This window comes from Ammospiza caudacuta, chromosome 1 (assembly GCF_027887145.1).
Source record: "Ammospiza caudacuta isolate bAmmCau1 chromosome 1, bAmmCau1.pri, whole genome shotgun sequence".
In the NCBI taxonomy this organism is placed as follows: Eukaryota; Metazoa; Chordata; class Aves; order Passeriformes; family Passerellidae; genus Ammospiza; species Ammospiza caudacuta.
In genome coordinates, this window is record NC_080593.1 from 65,763,635 (window position 1) to 65,782,942 (window position 19,308).

General features: G+C 48.4%; 1 protein-coding gene across 2 annotated transcripts in view; it reads right to left on the reverse strand.

The window, feature by feature from the left end:
- Positions 1–385: 385 nt before the first annotated feature.
- Positions 386–19,308, reverse strand: part of ATXN1 (ataxin 1) — a 216,097-nt gene continuing 197,174 nt past the window's right edge. For both annotated transcript variants that reach the window (XM_058810080.1, XM_058810071.1), the window contains 2 exons: positions 8,938–10,978; positions 386–1,538 (listed from right to left, as the gene is read on the reverse strand). In XM_058810080.1, coding sequence (XP_058666063.1) covers positions 1,008–1,538; positions 8,938–10,818 — 2,412 coding nt within the window. In that variant the 5' untranslated portion in view covers positions 10,819–10,978 and the 3' untranslated portion in view covers positions 386–1,007. The remainder of the gene's footprint in view (positions 1,539–8,937; positions 10,979–19,308) is intronic.

Below are 19,308 nucleotides of genomic sequence, written 5' to 3' on the forward strand. Positions count from 1 at the left end.
CAGGCGCATCCGCAGAGCCAGAGGCCTCCTTGCACACCCACGCACACCCAGCACACCCACGCACACCCACACACACCCAGGCACACGTACACACCCACCCACCCCCCTCCCTCAAGGGAAACCCTGCGGTCGAGGCTCTGGACAGCCCCGCCGTCGCTGACTCTGGGCAATGGAACTGCACTAGCAAGCAGAAAGGAAATGTGGTGTGGCAGTTTGCTTTAGGAATAAAAATCAGTGCAGTCAGACCCCATGGGGGAAAAATATATATATACATATACACACACACAAATATATATATATATATATATATATATATATATATATATATATATATATATATACACACATATATATATATATATATATATATATATGTATAGCAGAGTCTTGAGTAAGAGTTGGCTTGTTGTTGAAAACATCAGAGACTGTCTGATCCTTTTCAGTAACACACCCAAGGGTTGGTTGTGTCCTCAGCATCCACCTGGGGTGAGGAAACCTCATCACCGACCCGCCAGAGAGCGGCCGTCCCACCCCGGGGGCTGGCACGCACCCACACCCACACACGCACGCACACGCACCCCATGTTTGACACACACCTCTGCTACAGTTCCCTTCTCCTCACCTCCCCCCCAAAAAACTAGAACAGGAACCAGAACAACAAAACAAACAGAAAGCGATTAAAAGAAAACCAAATCATAGCTGGACCCTGTCCTACACGAGGTGTTAGAAAACAGGAGCCATGACAACACATTCATTTCCACTAAGGGTGTGTGAAGCAGATACTGCCCCTTCTGTAGCTCTCGATAAACCTAGTCACTGACAAACACTTGTGGAAAAACATATGCACCAGTCTCCTGCATAATACCAGCTGCAACTATAACAACAAGGTTATAACATAAACCTAAAATAAGATGATAACATGTAAATACTGGGTTATTTAGTCTACAGTACAGTAATCTGGATAAAAATGACAAGGGATAGCCTAATTTCCTTTCCCCAAACAACTTTTACTTTCCTACGTTGGATCGACCTTCAATGCAAATCTTAACCTCCTGAGGAATAAAAGAAGGCTTGGGAAGAGTCAAAGGTGGCTCCTCTTCTGATTTCTCTAGTTTTCGTGTTTCAGGGGCTGACCACCTCCTCTTCCTTGTTGCTGGGGGCTTGCTGGGTTCTGTTTTGGTGAGCAAAGGTGCTGCAGGCAATCCTATTTTGTCCGGAAACTTCAGTTCACCGTTCTCAGCTAACATCTGTGCGCTTCCCTGATTAATCCCGTTTTCCTGCTCCGCATACCTGTGTCTACTTCCAGCTAGACTGTCATTCTTTGAATGCTTCAGCAAGATACTAGCTGAGTCCATGGGCTGGCCCTTTTTAATAGAGCCGTTCTTCAGGTTCTTGAGTGTGAGCGATATGCAGACGTCCCCCACTGAGAGTTTGGAGCATGGCAAATCAAAGAGCTGGTTGGTTCTTTCAGGGCAGCATGATGACCAGCCTTGTCCAAATACAAAAAAAGGGTATTCTACCAAGACTTCCACGCTGACCTGCAAAAAGAGACGGGACAACACAGGAAGACAGAGGGAGAGAGAGGGGAGAGCATGAGATCACTCCATGAGCCCTCACACATGTGCAGTGCTTGCCACAGGGGAGAGGGATAAAGCTGGAATTGCAAAGGCGATGTTCAGTTTCTGCAAAATCAGAATATTGGTCACCAGACTTCACACCAGCTCTTGTCACCCAGCTCTTAACACTTTCTCTGAGCTCAGTATTTCATAGAACAAACTTCATCAGGAATCAAGCTTTACCTTTATCCAGCCACTCAGACAGGCGTAAGAGTTGAAACAGCTTCAGTGTCTGGCCAACTGTTTCCTACCATCCCCTTGTGATACCTAGAACTGTAATTTAAATCTAAAGACCCTTTCCAACCAGAGGATGGCTCAAGAGAAGCTCTCAGTTCTGACATATGATTTCCTAAGTGATCACAGGAATGTCATCCTGACCTCTGTCTGAACAAGCACTCACTGAGCAGTGTGAAAGGGTGAAGGTACTCTGATCGTCAGGGGAAGGCCACAAGCACACACAAAGTTGCAGCCATTAAGAGCAGCAAGTGAGAGCCTTCCTTCCCCCAGCAGTCTGTTACCAGTCCAGTTTCTTCCCTTCTCACACATGGTCTTCCACTCAGCTGTAGAGTTTCTCCTGTACTTCCTCAGGGAGGTGGTCATCTTTCCTCCTCCTGTGGTTCCCCTTTCCCTCTGCTTCACCCCACTTTAAAGATACATCTGGTTAGGAATCCTACTTAGCCATCTTATGGGGAGCTGCCATGGCCAGAACAGACCAACAGCAGGTGCCTCCTTCTCCCTGACCTTGCAAATGCTGGGCCTTGAGGCCCCAACATGATAAAAAACACCTGATAAAACCATGATAAAATACCCACTTATCTTTGCACGTGGTAGCAGTCCAGCACTCACTGCAGGCTCAAACACTTGATGTGGACTCATGTGATTCTCAACGCATGGGGCTGACACCCCCCCCTCCCCAGCCCACTACAAAGAGAGCAGGAAATTCTGACTAATACTTCTTTAAAACTTGGCACGTGCTTTTAACTGCTGCCTGTCACATCAGTGAGGTCTGTGACTGTAAGAGGCTGGCTTGTGCTGGACACAGATACCCACTGCTCTGCTCCCACAGGCCTCGTGTCCTCTGGAGCTCTTCTCAGGCATGGGGGCACAATCCCACTCTGATGGTGTAACCCTAATTTGGTAGGGGCAAAAGGGTAGGAGATCACCTGAATACATATGCTCACCTCATTTCTGAGCCATTCAGCAGCCACAGACTGCACCAGCTGCCTGGAAAGTCTTCCCTCTCCAGGACCACAGACCCACTTAAAAGGAAGATCACAGCAGGCTTGTGAAACCACCTCTCACCCCTGGAATGAGTAACTCTGTCACACCCAGCATGGCTTTGCACCATTAAAAATCCATTTTGACACAGAAGCAGTTTGAGATGCACACTGCACTCCAGAGTTCCAACACATCTGTTCATAATGTTACGTGTGAGCTTTGGGATGGAGTTGCACAGTCTGTCTGTCTCACAGAAGAGGCTGGGCTCTATGGAAGCACAGCCCCCAGCAGCCCTGCCCCTTCCCTGCCAGCAGTGCCACCCCCACAGCTGCTCTCCCAGCAAGCAGGGCCCCTGGTAGTGCCCCTCACACCCTACCAGCTCCACAGCCCTTTTGGGCAACAAGACTTGCTCAGGAATGTCTGACAGCTCAGAGATAGATGCTCCAGAAGCAGGAAACCAATGATTCCCACCGGATGTTGACGGTGCCTCTGACTATGTGCATGCCATGCACTAGCAGCCATAAACTGCTGTTTATGGAGGGTTGATTCTGTTGGAAAAACCTAATTGAGTCTATAAATATATGCTATGCACTTCTGCAACTAGGCCAGTGGATAACACTGCATCCATTATCCTGCCACTCCACCTGCCCAACACAGTAAGCCACAGTGTATGGTATTTCAAAAGGAGCAGTTTAGAAGTGTAAGATACTACATCAATTTTTGTCATGCTAAACCTTTTCCAACCAGAACTATTTGCAACAAACCACACACACTGCAGCAGTGGAAAGGGACCTGACCTGAGCCCTGGTTTAAGCTCTGAACTATGGAGAAACTGGGGTGAGGTAACCATGAAAGGCCCAGCCCTTCATGTCACTGGATAGAAACACTCCAGCATGAGGATTTGCAGAAATACTTGCCCAGAGCTTGGGATCCTATTCCACACATATGCATCTCAGTTTATCTGAAGTCTAATCAGGAGAAGTAATGAGTATCCAGAATCTCCCATGGACTTACATGGAAGCTGCTGTCTACACAAGAACTGTAGGCTGTCTCCAAGCATGGATCATCTGGTAGACAAAGCTTTCTCCTTTATATTGCTTTTTGTCACATCTTCCTGCTTGCCTGCTCTTTTTTTTTCTTTCCTTTTCTACTTTTCCATCCTGTCAGAAGCTATTTGTATCTATGGGAATCATACTTGGTTGTGTGCATCATCCTCACCAACACACAAGTTCCTTTTGATGTCAACACATGTCCACCACACATTATGCTTTTTTTTAAAATGTAGTATCCAAAACACTTGCCTGAAGAGTTGATCACTGAAACACATACCAGAATTGGTGGTGGTGATCATGAATAACATCAAAGATGGTGGAATGCTAGAATCCCCACGATCTGGTCACACTGTGCATGTACCACTTTTGATTTGAAATGGGGAAGTTCCCTCATGGATTATGAAGCCCTGTTTGAGCTGTCTGCTTCTGGATTCAGCTAAGGAGGGATTTGAGGCAACCATCCTCTAAAAACAAGTTTAAGAACTTTGAAGTGTGAAAGTTCAGTAAAAACACCCCCACAAAACTTTTTCTGACCACTGCATTAAAAGACAAACCCCTTTATTTTAAAAACTTCCCTCCAACCCCCTAGTATTTGCCACAATTATTATAGGAGAGAAGGAAATTTGGAACTTTTCTACCTACTAGTAAGAGGATTAAGTAAGAAACAAAATATGTTGATTCCTCTCAAAGCATACTGAGACTCCATTGCAAGCTAAGTAAGTTATTATTTCTGTTTGTTAACACTGACTAGTGAAAGCAGCCAAAACTCTTCAGTGCAGCCACTGAAAACTGAAACTTTCTATAATTCTATAATTTTTATTTCTCAGCCAAACTCAGTAGGCAAGACAGGCTTAAGACAGCTTAAGAAATCCCATCTGGAGCTGGAATACTTATACTAGGGGCTGGAAGATCTGATGCCCAGGAAACACCCTTCCCATCACTGAGAAACACAACTTTAGTTTTGGGCCTCGCTGCTGCAACCAAAATAACAAGCACAAAAGAAAAAGGTGCCTAATGAAAGTGGTTCATGTGAACAACATTTTAATAAATGTAAACATGCATTTTCCAATAAAGTGTTTTTCTCCATAATGCTATTAAAATGTGATGAAACTAGGAGTGGCAGGTTGGAAACAAAGAGAAGGAAGCAGTTCTGGAAACAATGTGCAATTAAGCAGCAGAGCTCTCCACTGAAGGCCTTGCTTTGGGTGCTGAAAGGCTTCTCGGGCCCAAAAAACAACTGGGTGAATTCACAGAATAGAAGCCCTCCTCCTCACAGAGAGAAGCCTCTGCAGTGCCCTGCTCCCACACAACCTCCCCTAGTCAGAAACTTCAGCACTTCTACTGTTCCCCCTGCACTCTGATGCCTTCACAAGAGTGGATTTCCTGTGAGAGACTTCTGGGGCTGTAGGCAGCATCTCGTGCCGTGGAACCACTCTCCAGAACAGGCTCTGCCTGGGCAACCCCAGGCTGCATGTACCCCAGTTCAGTCCCCTGTTCTATGGCAAAGGCAGGCAGGGCTGGAACGGCAGGGGCTGCCTGCTGCTCCCTGCAGTCACACAATGCCGTCATTTCCCAGGAGAAGCCGCCTCTCCTCCAGCAGACCACAGGCTGCCGCCTTCATCACATGAGCTCTGTCATCTGCTGCACTCCCAGAGCTCAGGAACGTGAGGACAGACCACAGCCACCCATCACTTGCAGACAAAAGGACTTACTGTCCTGTGACCAGGGGACACAGAGATCACATGAGGGGAAGGCTGGCAGAGATCTCTATCTGCAGCAATGAACTGAGTCAACATCTCTTTCTGCATCCGTTACGGTGACAAAGAAAATGAAAAGGGGAGCTCAAAGAAAAAGTAACCATTTGTGTGTGCATTGAAAGATGTAAGGGGAAAATTGAACTAGATGATGGTCTAAAAACAGATGCACTAAACTAAACTAGTTAGGGCTAATAACTGCATGCTCTAATGGGACTTTCCCATCTCTAGTGGTGTTGATTTCGGTTTGGTTTTGCTGTTTGTTTTTTTTTTAAAAAAAGGGAAATTAAGAACTGCATGCTCATCTTTTCCATTTAATCTATACTTTAGAAATTATTAGGAACTGAAATGTAGCATTTCAGAGAACTTATTTTGCATAGTCTGTGGGCTTTGACCTCAACATCAAGGGAGGTGAATTACTTGCTTCTGTGTTCTCCTGGCAGTGAAAGGATAGACAGGTGATGAAATTCTATAACACATAATTATAATTCTATAATTCTATAATACATAATCATGGTGAAATTCTTATTACAAAAACAATATATGGTATTCCAAAGAGATGTAGATCCATGGGTCTTGTCTTCTAGGCACCTTGAACGCACAGGAGCAGCAGCTGGACTTTATGTTCTGGCCCAGTTGATACTTACTTGACTTGTTAATCCAGAGCCGGGATGCTGTGAAATGGAAACCTAGCATCCCTCCAGGGGTAAAGAGAGTTAGTTCATTTATTTCAGTTACTAAGGCCTTCAGGTGTGTTGATTTTCCTCTAGGTTTCCATACCTGGAAAAAGGATGGATTTTCTAGGTGACTGGAGGACTGGAAAAGCAGGGAAGATGACCCCTTTCTGCCTAGGTGCTGTGCTGGGGAGGGCCAGCTGTGGGCTGGCAGTGACACGACACAGGAGTAGCTGCCCTGTTTATATGACAGGGGTATATGCTCAGCTGAAAATAACCTCCTACCTCTGTCCCTCAACTGGTGAGAAAATTAGCTAGTGTTTGCACAGAGCTTGAAAATACAGATTCATCAATATTATAATGACTTCCCAGCGATCCCTGAGAGGAGTAAGTAAGTGAGCCAAAGCTAATGATAACAACCCTATTTCTGTATGGCACTTACTCTTTACAAGTTACCCTCCCTTGGTAATACCACTCGAAAAGCTCTCTCCCTGCAGAAGCACGTATGCAAGTGAAAGTCAATTGTAATGAAATACTTTGTGGAGCTGCACTACACACACAGCTCTATCCCCCTGCACTCCAGAGTCAAGAGCTCCATTTCAGCACAGCAGCACCACAGTGCTGATGCTCAGAGCAGCTCCACAAAGTACTGCTCTTTCAGAGAGAAGACTAAGCCTCTTCACACAGGCAATTTTCTAAGGAGTAATGACTGCTGCACACCTGCAAATAAGGCTGAATGCTTCCAGAGCACCACAGCAGGCTAAGGGTGAGGTCAGAGACTTCAGGCATGTAGAAATGCATGAGCTCTCTCTCTTTCTCTCCCCGCTCCCCAAAGCAAAGGAAAACCAGCAGTAGTGCCTGCTAGGCAGGGACACAGCTGATCTGGGAAGAGACCCAAGTCCTGGAATCTGCAGGAAACCTAAATTAAACCCTCGTTCTAATCATATCTCTACGTGACTCGCCCTCCATTCTGGAAGCATCCCCGGTGGGAAACACAGCTGGGGAGTATTTCGGCTGCGATGATGTCAGCCTGCTCCCGATAGGCTTCTCTGTAAGGTGACACTGCTGGGTGAGACCCGTGTGCCAGGCCCTGGATTTGCAGAGCCTCGGACTTGCTCTCTTTCTGCCAGAGGATGGCACTCCACCCCCTGCAAAAGAGCAGCTCTTCCCAGGACCGCAGTCCCTTGCCTGCTTTGACAGGGCTGTGACCGAGACATGACATAAACGCTATCTGCTCATTTGTACCCCTTCTTCTGTGCAGACACCGATGGCCTGGCTGCAGACAGAGAAATGTGTGCAAGATGAAAATTGCAGAGTGGAGATTGCTAGTTTTGAAATCTCATTATTCAAGGCATCATGGCAAATTATAGTAACTGGTCCTTATCCAAGGACAGTTCCTCTAACCTGAGATGCACCAAAATACAGGTAAGCAGTGGGGAAAAAAATCGAGTCTATACTGGAAGCATGAGAGGCTCGACTTCAATCAGCTGTGCAGATGCAGGCACATGCATGAACAAACCCACACAGGGAATCTGCCTGTTTGACTTGAGAAGGAGGATATGCCACATGTAGTGATTCACCATGTGTGCACTCTTGAGAAAGGACAGGCCACAGGCTGCTGAGACTGTAAGAAATTTTCTGTGTGATCTGCTCCTCAGTACCATCACTGTTTGCTTTCCTCCTCCAAACCATCAGCCTGAGGTGTGTGTTCAGTTCCTCTCATTCTCCTTCTCTCTCATTCTGCTTCTCCAGTGCTGAGGCTGCAGCATCAGGGCTGCAGATGGTGGAGCTCACAGCACTCACACCAAAACAAAAAGATTTGCAGCAGGATTACCTAAACTGACTACCTCCAGGAAGCCAAATGCTACACAGTACATCTCAACTTTTTGGCATCAACCAACAGAATCTAAATTGCTCAGAAAATGGATCAAAAACATCAGGATAACGCTTTCAAATCAATATCCACTTGTTCTCAACCTAAAAGCACCTCTGGAAAGTTACAGGTTTTCTTCCTGCTTTGCAAACAGAAAAGCAGAGGTCAGAAGCACAGCCTGCCCAGACACCTAGACAGTTTTTCCTTCCAAATTGCACTTGACCACAGAGTTTACATGAGCCATGCAATGTTAAAACCACCTTCAAGCAAACCTTCAGAAAAACTCTGAAGTGCATTTCAGTAACTTATGTGCATGAGAATTATTACCAGGCAGCTCCAAGTTTTTAAGCCATGGAAATTCACTGCCTTGTGCCCAACCTATCTCTTTAGGGTCAGTTTTGATCTGATTCTATCACAACCCTTCTGGTGTGAATTGTAAAAATCAGCTATCAAAATGAAAAATGTAACCTTTCATACTCCTCACCCATGAAAATCACATAAGTCTTCCTGTGAGTTCCCCAGCTATAAAAGAGGCCCATTTGATATCCAAGAGTCTACATCTATCACCAGTGTGACCTGATGGCTCCTCCCAGCACAGTGAGTGGGACGATTTTTGGTCTACAGTTTGAACCACAGATGGACGAAGAACCAAGCCCAAGTGGATCCAAAGCAGGTGAGCTGTGGTGTGGCCTGGGGGGCCAGAGCATGCACCCCAGTCCAACCCCCCAGCCCATCACGCAATGCCATTACCTGTGCTCGATGCTCCCCCACGGCAAACTGTATGACGGCGATGCCCGGGCTATGGCTGTCTTCGATCCTCTCCACAGTGCTGGAGTCTATTTTCAGGTCGTTGCTGATTTCCGCGCTCTGAATGAAGTCTTCTGTTTTCAAGTCCTCCACTTTCTTCAGCTCCCCGTTGGCCAGCTGGATGATCGACCCCTTCATGAAGTAAGGGGGCAGCGTGGGGGGCGCGGCGGCAGGGGAGGCAATGGACTGCACCACGGGCAGGTGGATCTGCGCCTGCACCATGGTGGCCTGGTAGGCAGGCTGGGTGGTGAGGGGCTCCGCGCTGAAGTTCTCGCTCTTGGGGACGGCGGTGGTGACGAACGTGTGAGGCACTGCTGCAAACTGAGGAGACGACGTGACGATGGCGGGCGTGACTCCCGACGGCTCGACGTCCGCGCTGCCGACCGGAATCAGTAGGGACTGTGTGCCTGGGATCACCAGGTGCTGCGGCAGGCTGCCGGGGTAGCCGATGGCTTGCTGCTGGCCGCTCAGGTAACCGATCACCGGCGGCTGGGTGCCGGTGTAGAAAGCTGTCGCCGGCAGCCCCACGGGGAGCTGCTCGGAGGCGCTGTGGGTGGTCTGAATGACAGTGTGAGGGGACAGCGTGGCCACCGCCTTCACGCCCTCGTGGCCCAGAGCCTGCTGCGGAGACAAGGCATAGGACCGGTGGGTTGGCTTTCCTAAGTGCAAACTTCCCTTGTCGTTGAGGGCTGAAGGAGAGGTCTCACGATTGGCGGCCTGCTGCACCTCCATGTCCGCCGTGGGCGTGCTGCTGTTGGGGACCACCATGACAGAGGCTCGGACACCTGAGGAATCCCGCACGCCGTACTCGGCGGGGCTCGAGTGGACCACCACGTGCCTGGTCTCATAGTGATGGGGAGCTGGTTTATTGCCTGCTTTGACTAGACCCATGTCGGCAGAAGGCGAAATGCCGTACCTCCGGCTCTTCTCTATCTCACCGTTCAGTACCTCCTTGGCCTGCATCGCCTGCAGCCGGCTGCTCTCAGGTTTCTTGGGGGCATCCCTGGTGACAAAGTGGCCCCCCGAGTCAGTGTACTGCACCACCACTTGGGAGGAAGGGCCAAGGGTGAGGGTGTGCGGGATCACTGTCTGATGTGGGTGCAGGGGGACTGGGATGGTTGGAGGAGAGACGTTTCTGACAGTGCTCTGGGAAGAGCTGGAAATGTGGACGTACTGGTTCTGCTGGGTGGGCGGAGGAGACCCAGCAGCGATCAGTCCAGGCGTCCTGACCAGGTGCGGCTCAACTTTGTGCCCCTGCTGGCTTAAGCCGCTCATGCTGGCCAGCAAAGTGGAATAAGCCTCCAGCTGGGAGCGCTGGGATGGAGTGGTTGCAACGGCGGTGGCCGCCGCCACGGCGCCGGTCGCAGAATTGGCTGTTGGGGAGATCAGCTGCGAGGGGATGAATCCGGTGTACGATCCGCTGTACTGGGGCCCGACGAACTGGAAGGTGTGCTGCAGGTGAGTGTACTGCACGGGGGAAACGGGGGTCCCTGACTGGGAGAGGGCGGGCGAGTACACCGTGGGAAGAGTGGTAGAGGCTGGAACGGACCTGGGTGCGCTCGGCGGGGAATAGTCCATCCCTGCAGACAGTGACTTGTGCAAACCCTGCTGCAAGCCTGCCTCCACCGAGGAGGTGCCCCCGGGCCGGTGTCGGCCCCCCAGGCAGCCCTGGCCACTGGGTGTGCTGGGGAGCCATGCCAGGTTATCTGCACGGTGGTTTTCGTTTGGCAGGACCGGCTTCACCTCCGAAGGCAGGCTGGTGGCAGGGATTTCTCGCTTCTTAGGTGGCAGGCATTCATTGCTCCGCTCTTGGTTGGATTTCATCTTTCGCCGTCCCCCCTCCACTGTGCTTGCTTCACTGTCTGGCTGGCTCTGATTTCAGTCTGATAAACGGAAAGTCACATTTGATTTCTGCAGGGGATCCAGTGACTTCATGAGGAATCATCTCCCTGTGAGCACGATCCTCCGACAGCTCCTCTGGATTCTGCAACGAAAGGGTGGGCAAGGGAGACCAAAGTCATATCATCAGCAATGAGAAATAAAAACAAATAAGCAGATCTCCTAAATCAGCAAATAGGAAAAAGAGTTCTGGAAAAAAAAAAACAAAAATGGTCAGGCATTGCCACTCTCACATCAAGGAGCAGTTGACAGCTAGCTATGCTGTAAATAGCAGAAAAATCCTGGGCATGTCTGCTAATGCATCAGGAAAACATTAAAAAATTTAGACATATCAGAAACAACCTGGCCATAACTTGGCACATTTAGCAGCAGTTATTTATTTCCCAAGGCCCATTCTCCTTTCTCTATGAAAACCCTCCATATCTCTATGGAGCCTGCTTTGTTCTTCCAGATTCTTCTTCCCCTGCAATGATGACACTGCCTTCACCCTAACGTGCCCTAAACCAACATGGGCACACAGCAGGGATCCCTGAGGAACAAGCACACACAAAATATTGTTAGCAACAAGCCACGGTGAGTGGCGCAGAGGGAAGGTGGTGTGTCACTGCTAAACCCCTGAAACCCAGAGACACCGGCAGGGCGACTTCATGCGACACCTTGCAGGGCTGTGGAGGCAGCAGCTGCCTCCTGTCCCCACTCCACACCACAGCTCATTACAGGGACACGTGTGCTTCATCTCCCAGTCTGGCAATGAAGCTCAGCCACGCGAGCTATTTACAGCAGCAGCCCAGAGCCAGGGATGGATCTGAGCCAGGTTTTTGATGTCTGGTGGGGTTTTTTTGACCCAGTGCTTTGAACTCGCTCTGCTACTGATGCCTCACATTCAGGTATCCAGCCAGGACTCTGCTGGGAGGAACTCCCTGCCACATGCAGGTAGGCCAGAGCCAGGTGCTGGCACCATATCCATCTCTGGCAGGATCCAACCCCACTGTTTCTTAGCCCCTGCTGCACCACAGAGGCTGTTGGTACCACACTCATGGCCACAGTCACAGGTCCATGAGTTTGACACAGGTGTCCTCAGCCTTGGGGACACCTGCCCAGAACTGCTCAGAAAAGTGTGTTTGAGTTTCCTGATCCAAATCGTGAGCCCCCACCACTGTAAAAACTCGCAGTTTCATACTGGGCTGATTTTGCTGTTGGAGAACGTAAGTGACTTTCTCTATATTACCGATTTCATCCAAAGGCAACAAAGTCTTCCTTACTGTTCTATTACCTGCTAAAGAAAATATTGTAACTGTAACATGTTTCACATTTTCTCTCTTCCTGAAACCTTGCCTTGCCTAATCAACCTTCATGAAGAGTGAAACTTTTCCTCAGCCCCTGTCCAGCCACCACCTGTCATCTGCATTTCTGGCTGTTTTGAAAGTTGTTCAAGAATGGGTGATGAGAAGTCATGCACCTCACATGAGTGGCATCTCAACAAGAAAAGCATGCATTACATGTAAGAAGAATAGAGAGAAAGAATTAAGAGTGGATGTGAAAGAAGATGGAAATAGGATATAGCCCACTTTAAAGGGAATGCTGAGCAGCAGTAATGATACTTGTCTTATGGCAAGTAATATTCCTTTGGGGGATTTCTTTCTCTGCTGCCTCACTTCTAATGAACAATAAGCCTGATGTTTATATGTGTATGAAGTACTTTGAAGACACACTAGACTCAGATTAAACCTATCTTTAAAAGCACTCTTTACGTTTATGGTCCTCCAAGCTGCTGTAAGCCTGCAGGAAAAGTCCAAATCTTCTAATGGTTTGATACAATCAGTCTTAAGTTAATTACTCCATTCTTTAAATATTGATAAACAGTAATGAAACACCAACAGCTAGAGCTGGAGAAGGAGGGTATAGCACTGCTTCAGGGTAGATTCCCTGGCTTTGAGGAGATAGGGAGGATGAAAGAACTCAGGGAAGCTTCAGACGTGCAAGGGCCAGTGTCACCCAGGGCGCAGCAGCCCAGGCACTATCCTGACCTGCCCTGCTCTGTCAGCACCATCACCTCGGCACCGCGGCTGTGGCGACGAGGGCAGCCAGGAGACAGGGCCCTGCTCGATCAGCACGGGCCTTCCCCCCTCCCAACAGTTGCTCAGCGTGTCTTGGCAACAGCTAAAATTATTATATTACACATGACTTACAGATTTTTCTTTTTAAGTTCGACTAAAAATAAAACTGCCGAGCTCACATTTGCGCAGTCATCCTTGGTTAACTTTAGCTCTCTGTAGCCTTGTGCCCCAGGCAGTCGGCTTGGGTAGGTAAGTCAGCAGATCCTGGCCCAGGCAGCTGCCCAGGGGGGACATCCTCAGAATGGGGTGCTCATCCTGCTCCCCCTGCCACGGGGAGCTTGTGCTGGGCTGGGACCATACTCCATTCTCTTCTGGAACATGAGCTGCCAATCCAGAATTTAAATACACTCCCACAGGGAAAAGCTGGGAGCAGAGGCAGAGGGCTGGCTTCTCTGCCTGCAACAGAGCAGAGAGCTTGTACATGGGACTGAATAGGGACAGGCTCTTTTGCTGTAATAGGTAAGCCAGGCTCCCCAAAACCAGTGGTTCCAAAAGTTCGAGGCATCTGGGTTCAGCTTCTCTGCATTGAAAGTAGTACTATGAAGCTCTGTGAAATGGGGTGAAGTTTCATTATGCAGGAGCTGAAGCAAAGATTTTATTCTGCTAAATAGCATTGAACCACTGAGGTTTGGGTGGCCTCCAATGTCAAAGCTAACATCCTTCAAAAATACCAAGTACTAACTCTTTTGGGTCGTGCATTTTGGTTTTTTTGGTGTAAATTCTTCGGATGGCCGACCTAATCTTTACCGGTAACAAAAGGACTGCCCAAAATCTCCTGGATAACACAAGAGGAACAAATAAATTTAATGGAGACAAGGGATGAGGTAGCCATAGAGCAGTGAATACTGCCCCACTTTTTCAAGCCCAGGCACTTCACAGTGAGACTTTGAGCTCTTAACAGACACAGGACTGCATTTGTAAAAAATGGAAATATGCAGCATAAAACAGCCTACCTCTACTTCAAGATCTAAAAGTAAAACAGTAACTTTTCAGCATTATTCAAGTTCCAGCAACAGTAAAGATAAGACAGGACTGATTTTGCCTGGGAAGCAATGAAAGAGAGACAACCCAAACAAGAGTGTCTCAAAGGCAAGAGGTACAAGACCTGGTTAAGCAGTTTTTTGCTGGCTGTCCTAGAAAGATGAATGCTTGCCTTCTGTGGTGTGCCACAGGGTTTGTTATTTGCTTTTTTTTTTTTTTTTTTTTTTTTTATTCAAGACATTTTTCCCACTCTGGAGCTTTCCTTAACTTTAGAGCCGTCAATCATGATTTGTAGATATGCAAATGAGCAGGAAACACCAGGTGATTTTTTGCTCCCGTGTGTGTCACAAGTGCGTGCGTGCGTGCGTGCAGGCATGTGTAATTATGGCTGGGAAGGTAAAAGGGACAAAGAGATCAGGGAGAGCAGCTGGACTTTGGTATCTCTGGCAGTGAGTACACATGGAACATTGCTAAACTGTCTGGACAGCCAGTGTCCGCTGGCAGTCTGCCCACACTCAAATTCCTGGAAAGGCTTAAGGCAGAAAAATAATCACTTGGAGGAGTCACCATCTGGGCTTGCTCTGGTCCCAGAGGGATTGCTCACTGGAGCTCGGGATGTGCATTTTCATGCAAAACTCCAGGATCTCCTTGCAAGGCACTTTAAATCTCATTGTGTTTCCCAAAACAACATTTTTCTACTTATTTAATCTAATAAATTTAAAACACAGGGGAGGATATTGGGTTATAGCTTCAGATGCTGACCTCCTTTATTTATCTGGAGTTCACTGCAGTGAAAGTAAAACCAGCAATGCAAGCATCCAAACACAGCGACACGCTGTGTCCCACCAGCCAGGACTGAGCTTTGGGGTGCAGAGAAATTGGGGCCAGAACCACAGAACACAGCAGCACCTGGCTATGCAAACGGTGGGACTTTCACTGCCTTGAGAAATCAAGCACTTTCTCTGTCCCATGGTGCAGCTAACATGCTTTTTTGGGTCTCTAAACCTCCTTCAAAAATCTGGTCCCTCCATCCTCCTCTGGCGCCCGACCTTTCTGCAGTTGCCAGCAAGCTCACACCATCATGTGCCAGCAGCCTGAAGGACTGGTGCAAGAGGCAAACACCCAAGGCGGGGGGGGGGGGGGGGGGCAGTCGTCAGCCTCCAACTTCGGGGGTATTCAATTAAGCCAGTCACTTATTGTCAAAAGGCTCCTTTGATCGCAAATCCTAAAAACACACAGAGTACTATGACCTTTCAACTTCCACTTTCCAGCCTCAGGTACGACCGGCAAACTCTCACATTTATCCGTGAGATATATCTAGTGCACATTTATGCACTACAAAAACTGTGTCTCTCCTCCACCAGACGCCGTTGCCCTGCCCGGCACGCAGCTGTTAACGCAACATTGGCGGAGCGGAGCCCGATACGCGGCCCTTTATGCCTGGGTGTTACCGGGCAGATGCAGCGGCGCAGCCCGATGCTCCCGCCCCAAACCACCCGCCCGTCCTATCACGAGTGAGTGATTTCGGCAGCGCTGGAAAGGAGTGACAAGGGGAGGCACTTCGTCCCACCTCTCCCCTCCCCTCCTAGGAGGCTGGCATCTTGCAGGATCGGGTTGAGAGAGACGAAAAGTCAGGGACGCTGCAGAGGGCTCCGCAGCTGCATTGTGCCGCTCAGATCCGCACGCCAGCTTTCTCCCCGCCCCGCTCTACAGCCTGCCCGCTGCCAGCTACATATTCATGGTTGTAGCTGCTACAGATTCCATCAGCCCTGCCATGTGCAGCTCAGAGCAGGCCAACAATAGCTATAGGAGTTTATTGTCCAACCCGACCAATTTCACAGCTCCCTGGCAGAATTCCCGGGAGAGCCAACTGCAGAGATCCATTAATAAGGAACATGAAAACCTCTAATAAAATTTGAAATTCTCCTCTCAAAATGAAAGGATTCTTGATCAGCACTGCGTCCACAAGACAGACTGTGCAGTGCAGTGTTAGTTCTTATTATACTTCTGGGAATCTGCCACCGCAAATTGCCACAGGTTTCAGCACAGTGAGCAGCAGTTCTGCACGTCCTTCCTCTCCCCTGGCACATCAGACAGACTCCACACAAGACAAAAAGCAAGTGATATCAGCAAACCTCAGGGAGCACATCACCAGATGTGAGATGCCCAAAGACTCAACATTCCTATGAATTTAATGGAGGTATGTAGGTACCAGAGTTGAGAGAGGAAGGTTTAGGAGGAAAAAACAATGTAAGACATATTCTCAAAAGGACAGACAGATGATGGAGTTCCTGGACAGCCATTCACAAGCACAGGTGATAAAACTGATTATTAGAAAGCTACTCCACTGGTTAACTGTCTTTTCCAACTGTTTTTTCTACTTGCCCTGAGTTCTGAGAGATGTGCATGTCCTAAGTAGGGCACTTGTCTCCTGAGCTACTATGGTTACACTGTGCTTAGTTAATAACACATTGTTATGCTTGATAGGTGTTGGTGAGCTGCACAGGAACATGATGCTAAAATTATCTTTGGTTTTAGTTAAGCTAACTGCTGAATGAAGAGTTGGAATTAACTTTCAGAAGTTTTCAGGTTTCTGCCATCAGATCATCTGGGTGCCATCCCTTCATTCTGCAGCAGGAGAGATGCCCTTATTTTCAGCATCTGTGGAAGTCACTCCATGCTCTGGGTGTGCAGCAGACCTTCCTGTCCTTTCTGTGCACACACACAGCAGTGCAGCTACACGTAAGCCTTGCAGGACTGTGAGTACTGTGGGTGATTTAAATGGATTCACAGCTGCCGACATCCTTAGTTTATACAGAAAAAAGCTTTCAGCAAAGGTGATCCCTCCTCTTCCAGCATGCTCTGCAGAGAGGTGGTACCAGAGCACACAGTACAATATGCCAGGGAGGCTGGAAGCAAGGAAGCATTTCCTCCAGGAGCCACAAACTCTCCCCATGTCAGGGCTGACACTGGAGGGCTGTGTTGGCCATCCTGCCACCCTCCCAGCCACCCCACAGCAGCACCCTCGCTCCCTGGCACAGAAACCTCCCCCCTTGCTATGCCAAACCTGGGCTCTCAGATGTCAGGAGTCAGGCCCAGCTTCTTGCTTCTGAAACACACAATAATAGTTCACAGATAAAAGATTTATTAAAATTATAAAGGTGAAGGGTGGTATTATTATTATTATTATTATTATTATTATTATTATTATTATTATTATTATTATTATCATTATTATCATTATTATTATTATTATTTCTTTTAACTTGCCCCTCTGCTGTGTGAGGCCTTCTTTCAGGATTAAGGTCTCTAGCTTTTCCCTGCAGCCCACAAGATCAGAAACTTACTAGTTTGGCTAAAAGTGGAATTTCCCTTCTCATCATTTGACACCAGGAAACGGAATTTTGTGAAACAGCATGAGATATCCACAAATAAAAATGTATGAGCTGACAGTGCTGATTACAGTGAAGTTTTTCTGAGGGTGAAATGCTGTGTTCTGCCTCTATGGGGGAAAGGAAAGGGTGTAACTGCTACGTGAGGGTCTGAGCCTGGAGCAAAGCCATTTGAGTGTGCACAGCTCGATGCGCAGCTTTGTCTCTCAGCTGCACAACAGAAAGTGCACCTCAGCTGACCCTACGAGAAGCAGTTCCATCTGCAGCCACAAAGGAAGGTTCTGGGGCTGCTCAGGCCTGGGGTCTCAGCTCAGGCTGACTGCCAGCTGCATAGTTCCACATGGCTGGAGCTCACTCCAGCAGCTTGATGATTTACCACCAGGCCGCACTGAAGCCTTTGCAGCCTGACAGAGGCCTGCCAAAGCCCTCCAAAGCCCTGCTCCCCAAGTCAGCTGTGCCAGGACATGAGGACCACCAAACCAAGATGCTCAGGAAGTCAGCATTCCACAGCACACATACCCAGAGTCTGTGGTGGCAGCATGGAAGCCATGGAGCCAACTCACATAAATTAAAGTGCTCTTTCAACCCCACCAACACCAGGATGGAAAGGGGGATCCCACCTTTGCAACCCCACAAGTGGCCAGCGCAGCATCCAGTCTTTTATCTCCTGCCTTGCAGCGACTGCTGCCAGAGCAGGACATCTGACAGTGCTCAGTGACACCCTCTACTCTCACACCCATCCCCTAGAGGTGCTTCTGCAGCTTAAATGAGTGAATAGAGTTCATTTATAAACAAGGCTAATACAGAAATTACTTTGTTGATGTTTTTCATTTATCTAAAATGTGCCTACAACGTGGCTACAATGGGAGCTGCCTACACAATTTTCCATTGAAAATTTCACATGAGTGACTCTAAACGTAGCAACACCCACTCGCCACTCATTTTAACTTGTGACAGAAACTGTCATGCCTGTATGAACACATTTGTACTGCAGATATGTCACACAGGTCTCCTTCCATGTGTCTGAAAATGCTCGCTAACATTCTCTCCATCTTCTGCAAAACAAATTAAGAGAGACGCCCGGCTTCGCTGCCAGGAGACTTGAATAAGACCCCCACGAAAAATTACAGAAACCGGGGGCGTTTCACCCCTTTGAAGATCCAGCCAGGAACACCAGCAAGCAGCAGCCAACTCAGAGCAGCCATTTTGCAGATAAGCACAGGCACTCACGGGGAGGAGTGTGCCTTTAAGCCTGGCTGATAAGGGGACAGTGTGAGAGCACGGCTTTAGGGGAAGATTTGGAAAGGTCATCTGCCTGCTCAGTGCTTTTCCTTGGAAGTCCTCCCTGCAGACTGCTTCTCTGGTAGATTCTACGTGCCAGCAAATTAGACTATAATTAGTCCTTCTGTAAAGTGTGAAACATGAACTGATGTTAAATTCCCCTTGAAATGGATTCCAACACCTTGCCTTCACTCAGACTTCATTCAGTAAAGCTTGAACTTGAAGCCATTTTGCACCAGCCCTTGCTCACTGCCTCAGTGCACTTTTGGTGCCCTCCCAAATCAGGATGACTGACCATCACTACTGAACAAACAGAAAAGCCAGCAGCTCGTGCTGGTCTCAAGGCACACAGCACATATTCCAGTAGTGCAGACAGAGAATGAGTTAAACATCCCCCTCAGACACTCTTTTTTCCTCTAACTCTTTATTTTTTTTCTTCTTCACTCCAGTCAGCTACATTTAGGTATGGCCTGCAGCACCACCCACTCATCCTGCACAGACCCTCACACTGACCATCTCAGCACTGACATCTCAGGCAGTGTCATAGGGGTCAGTGCATGCAGGAATACACACGAGCAAGAAAGCCAGATCAACTCTCCTGCACTTTCTCTCTCTCTGAAATGCCTCCCCAGGCCTTGCAGCCC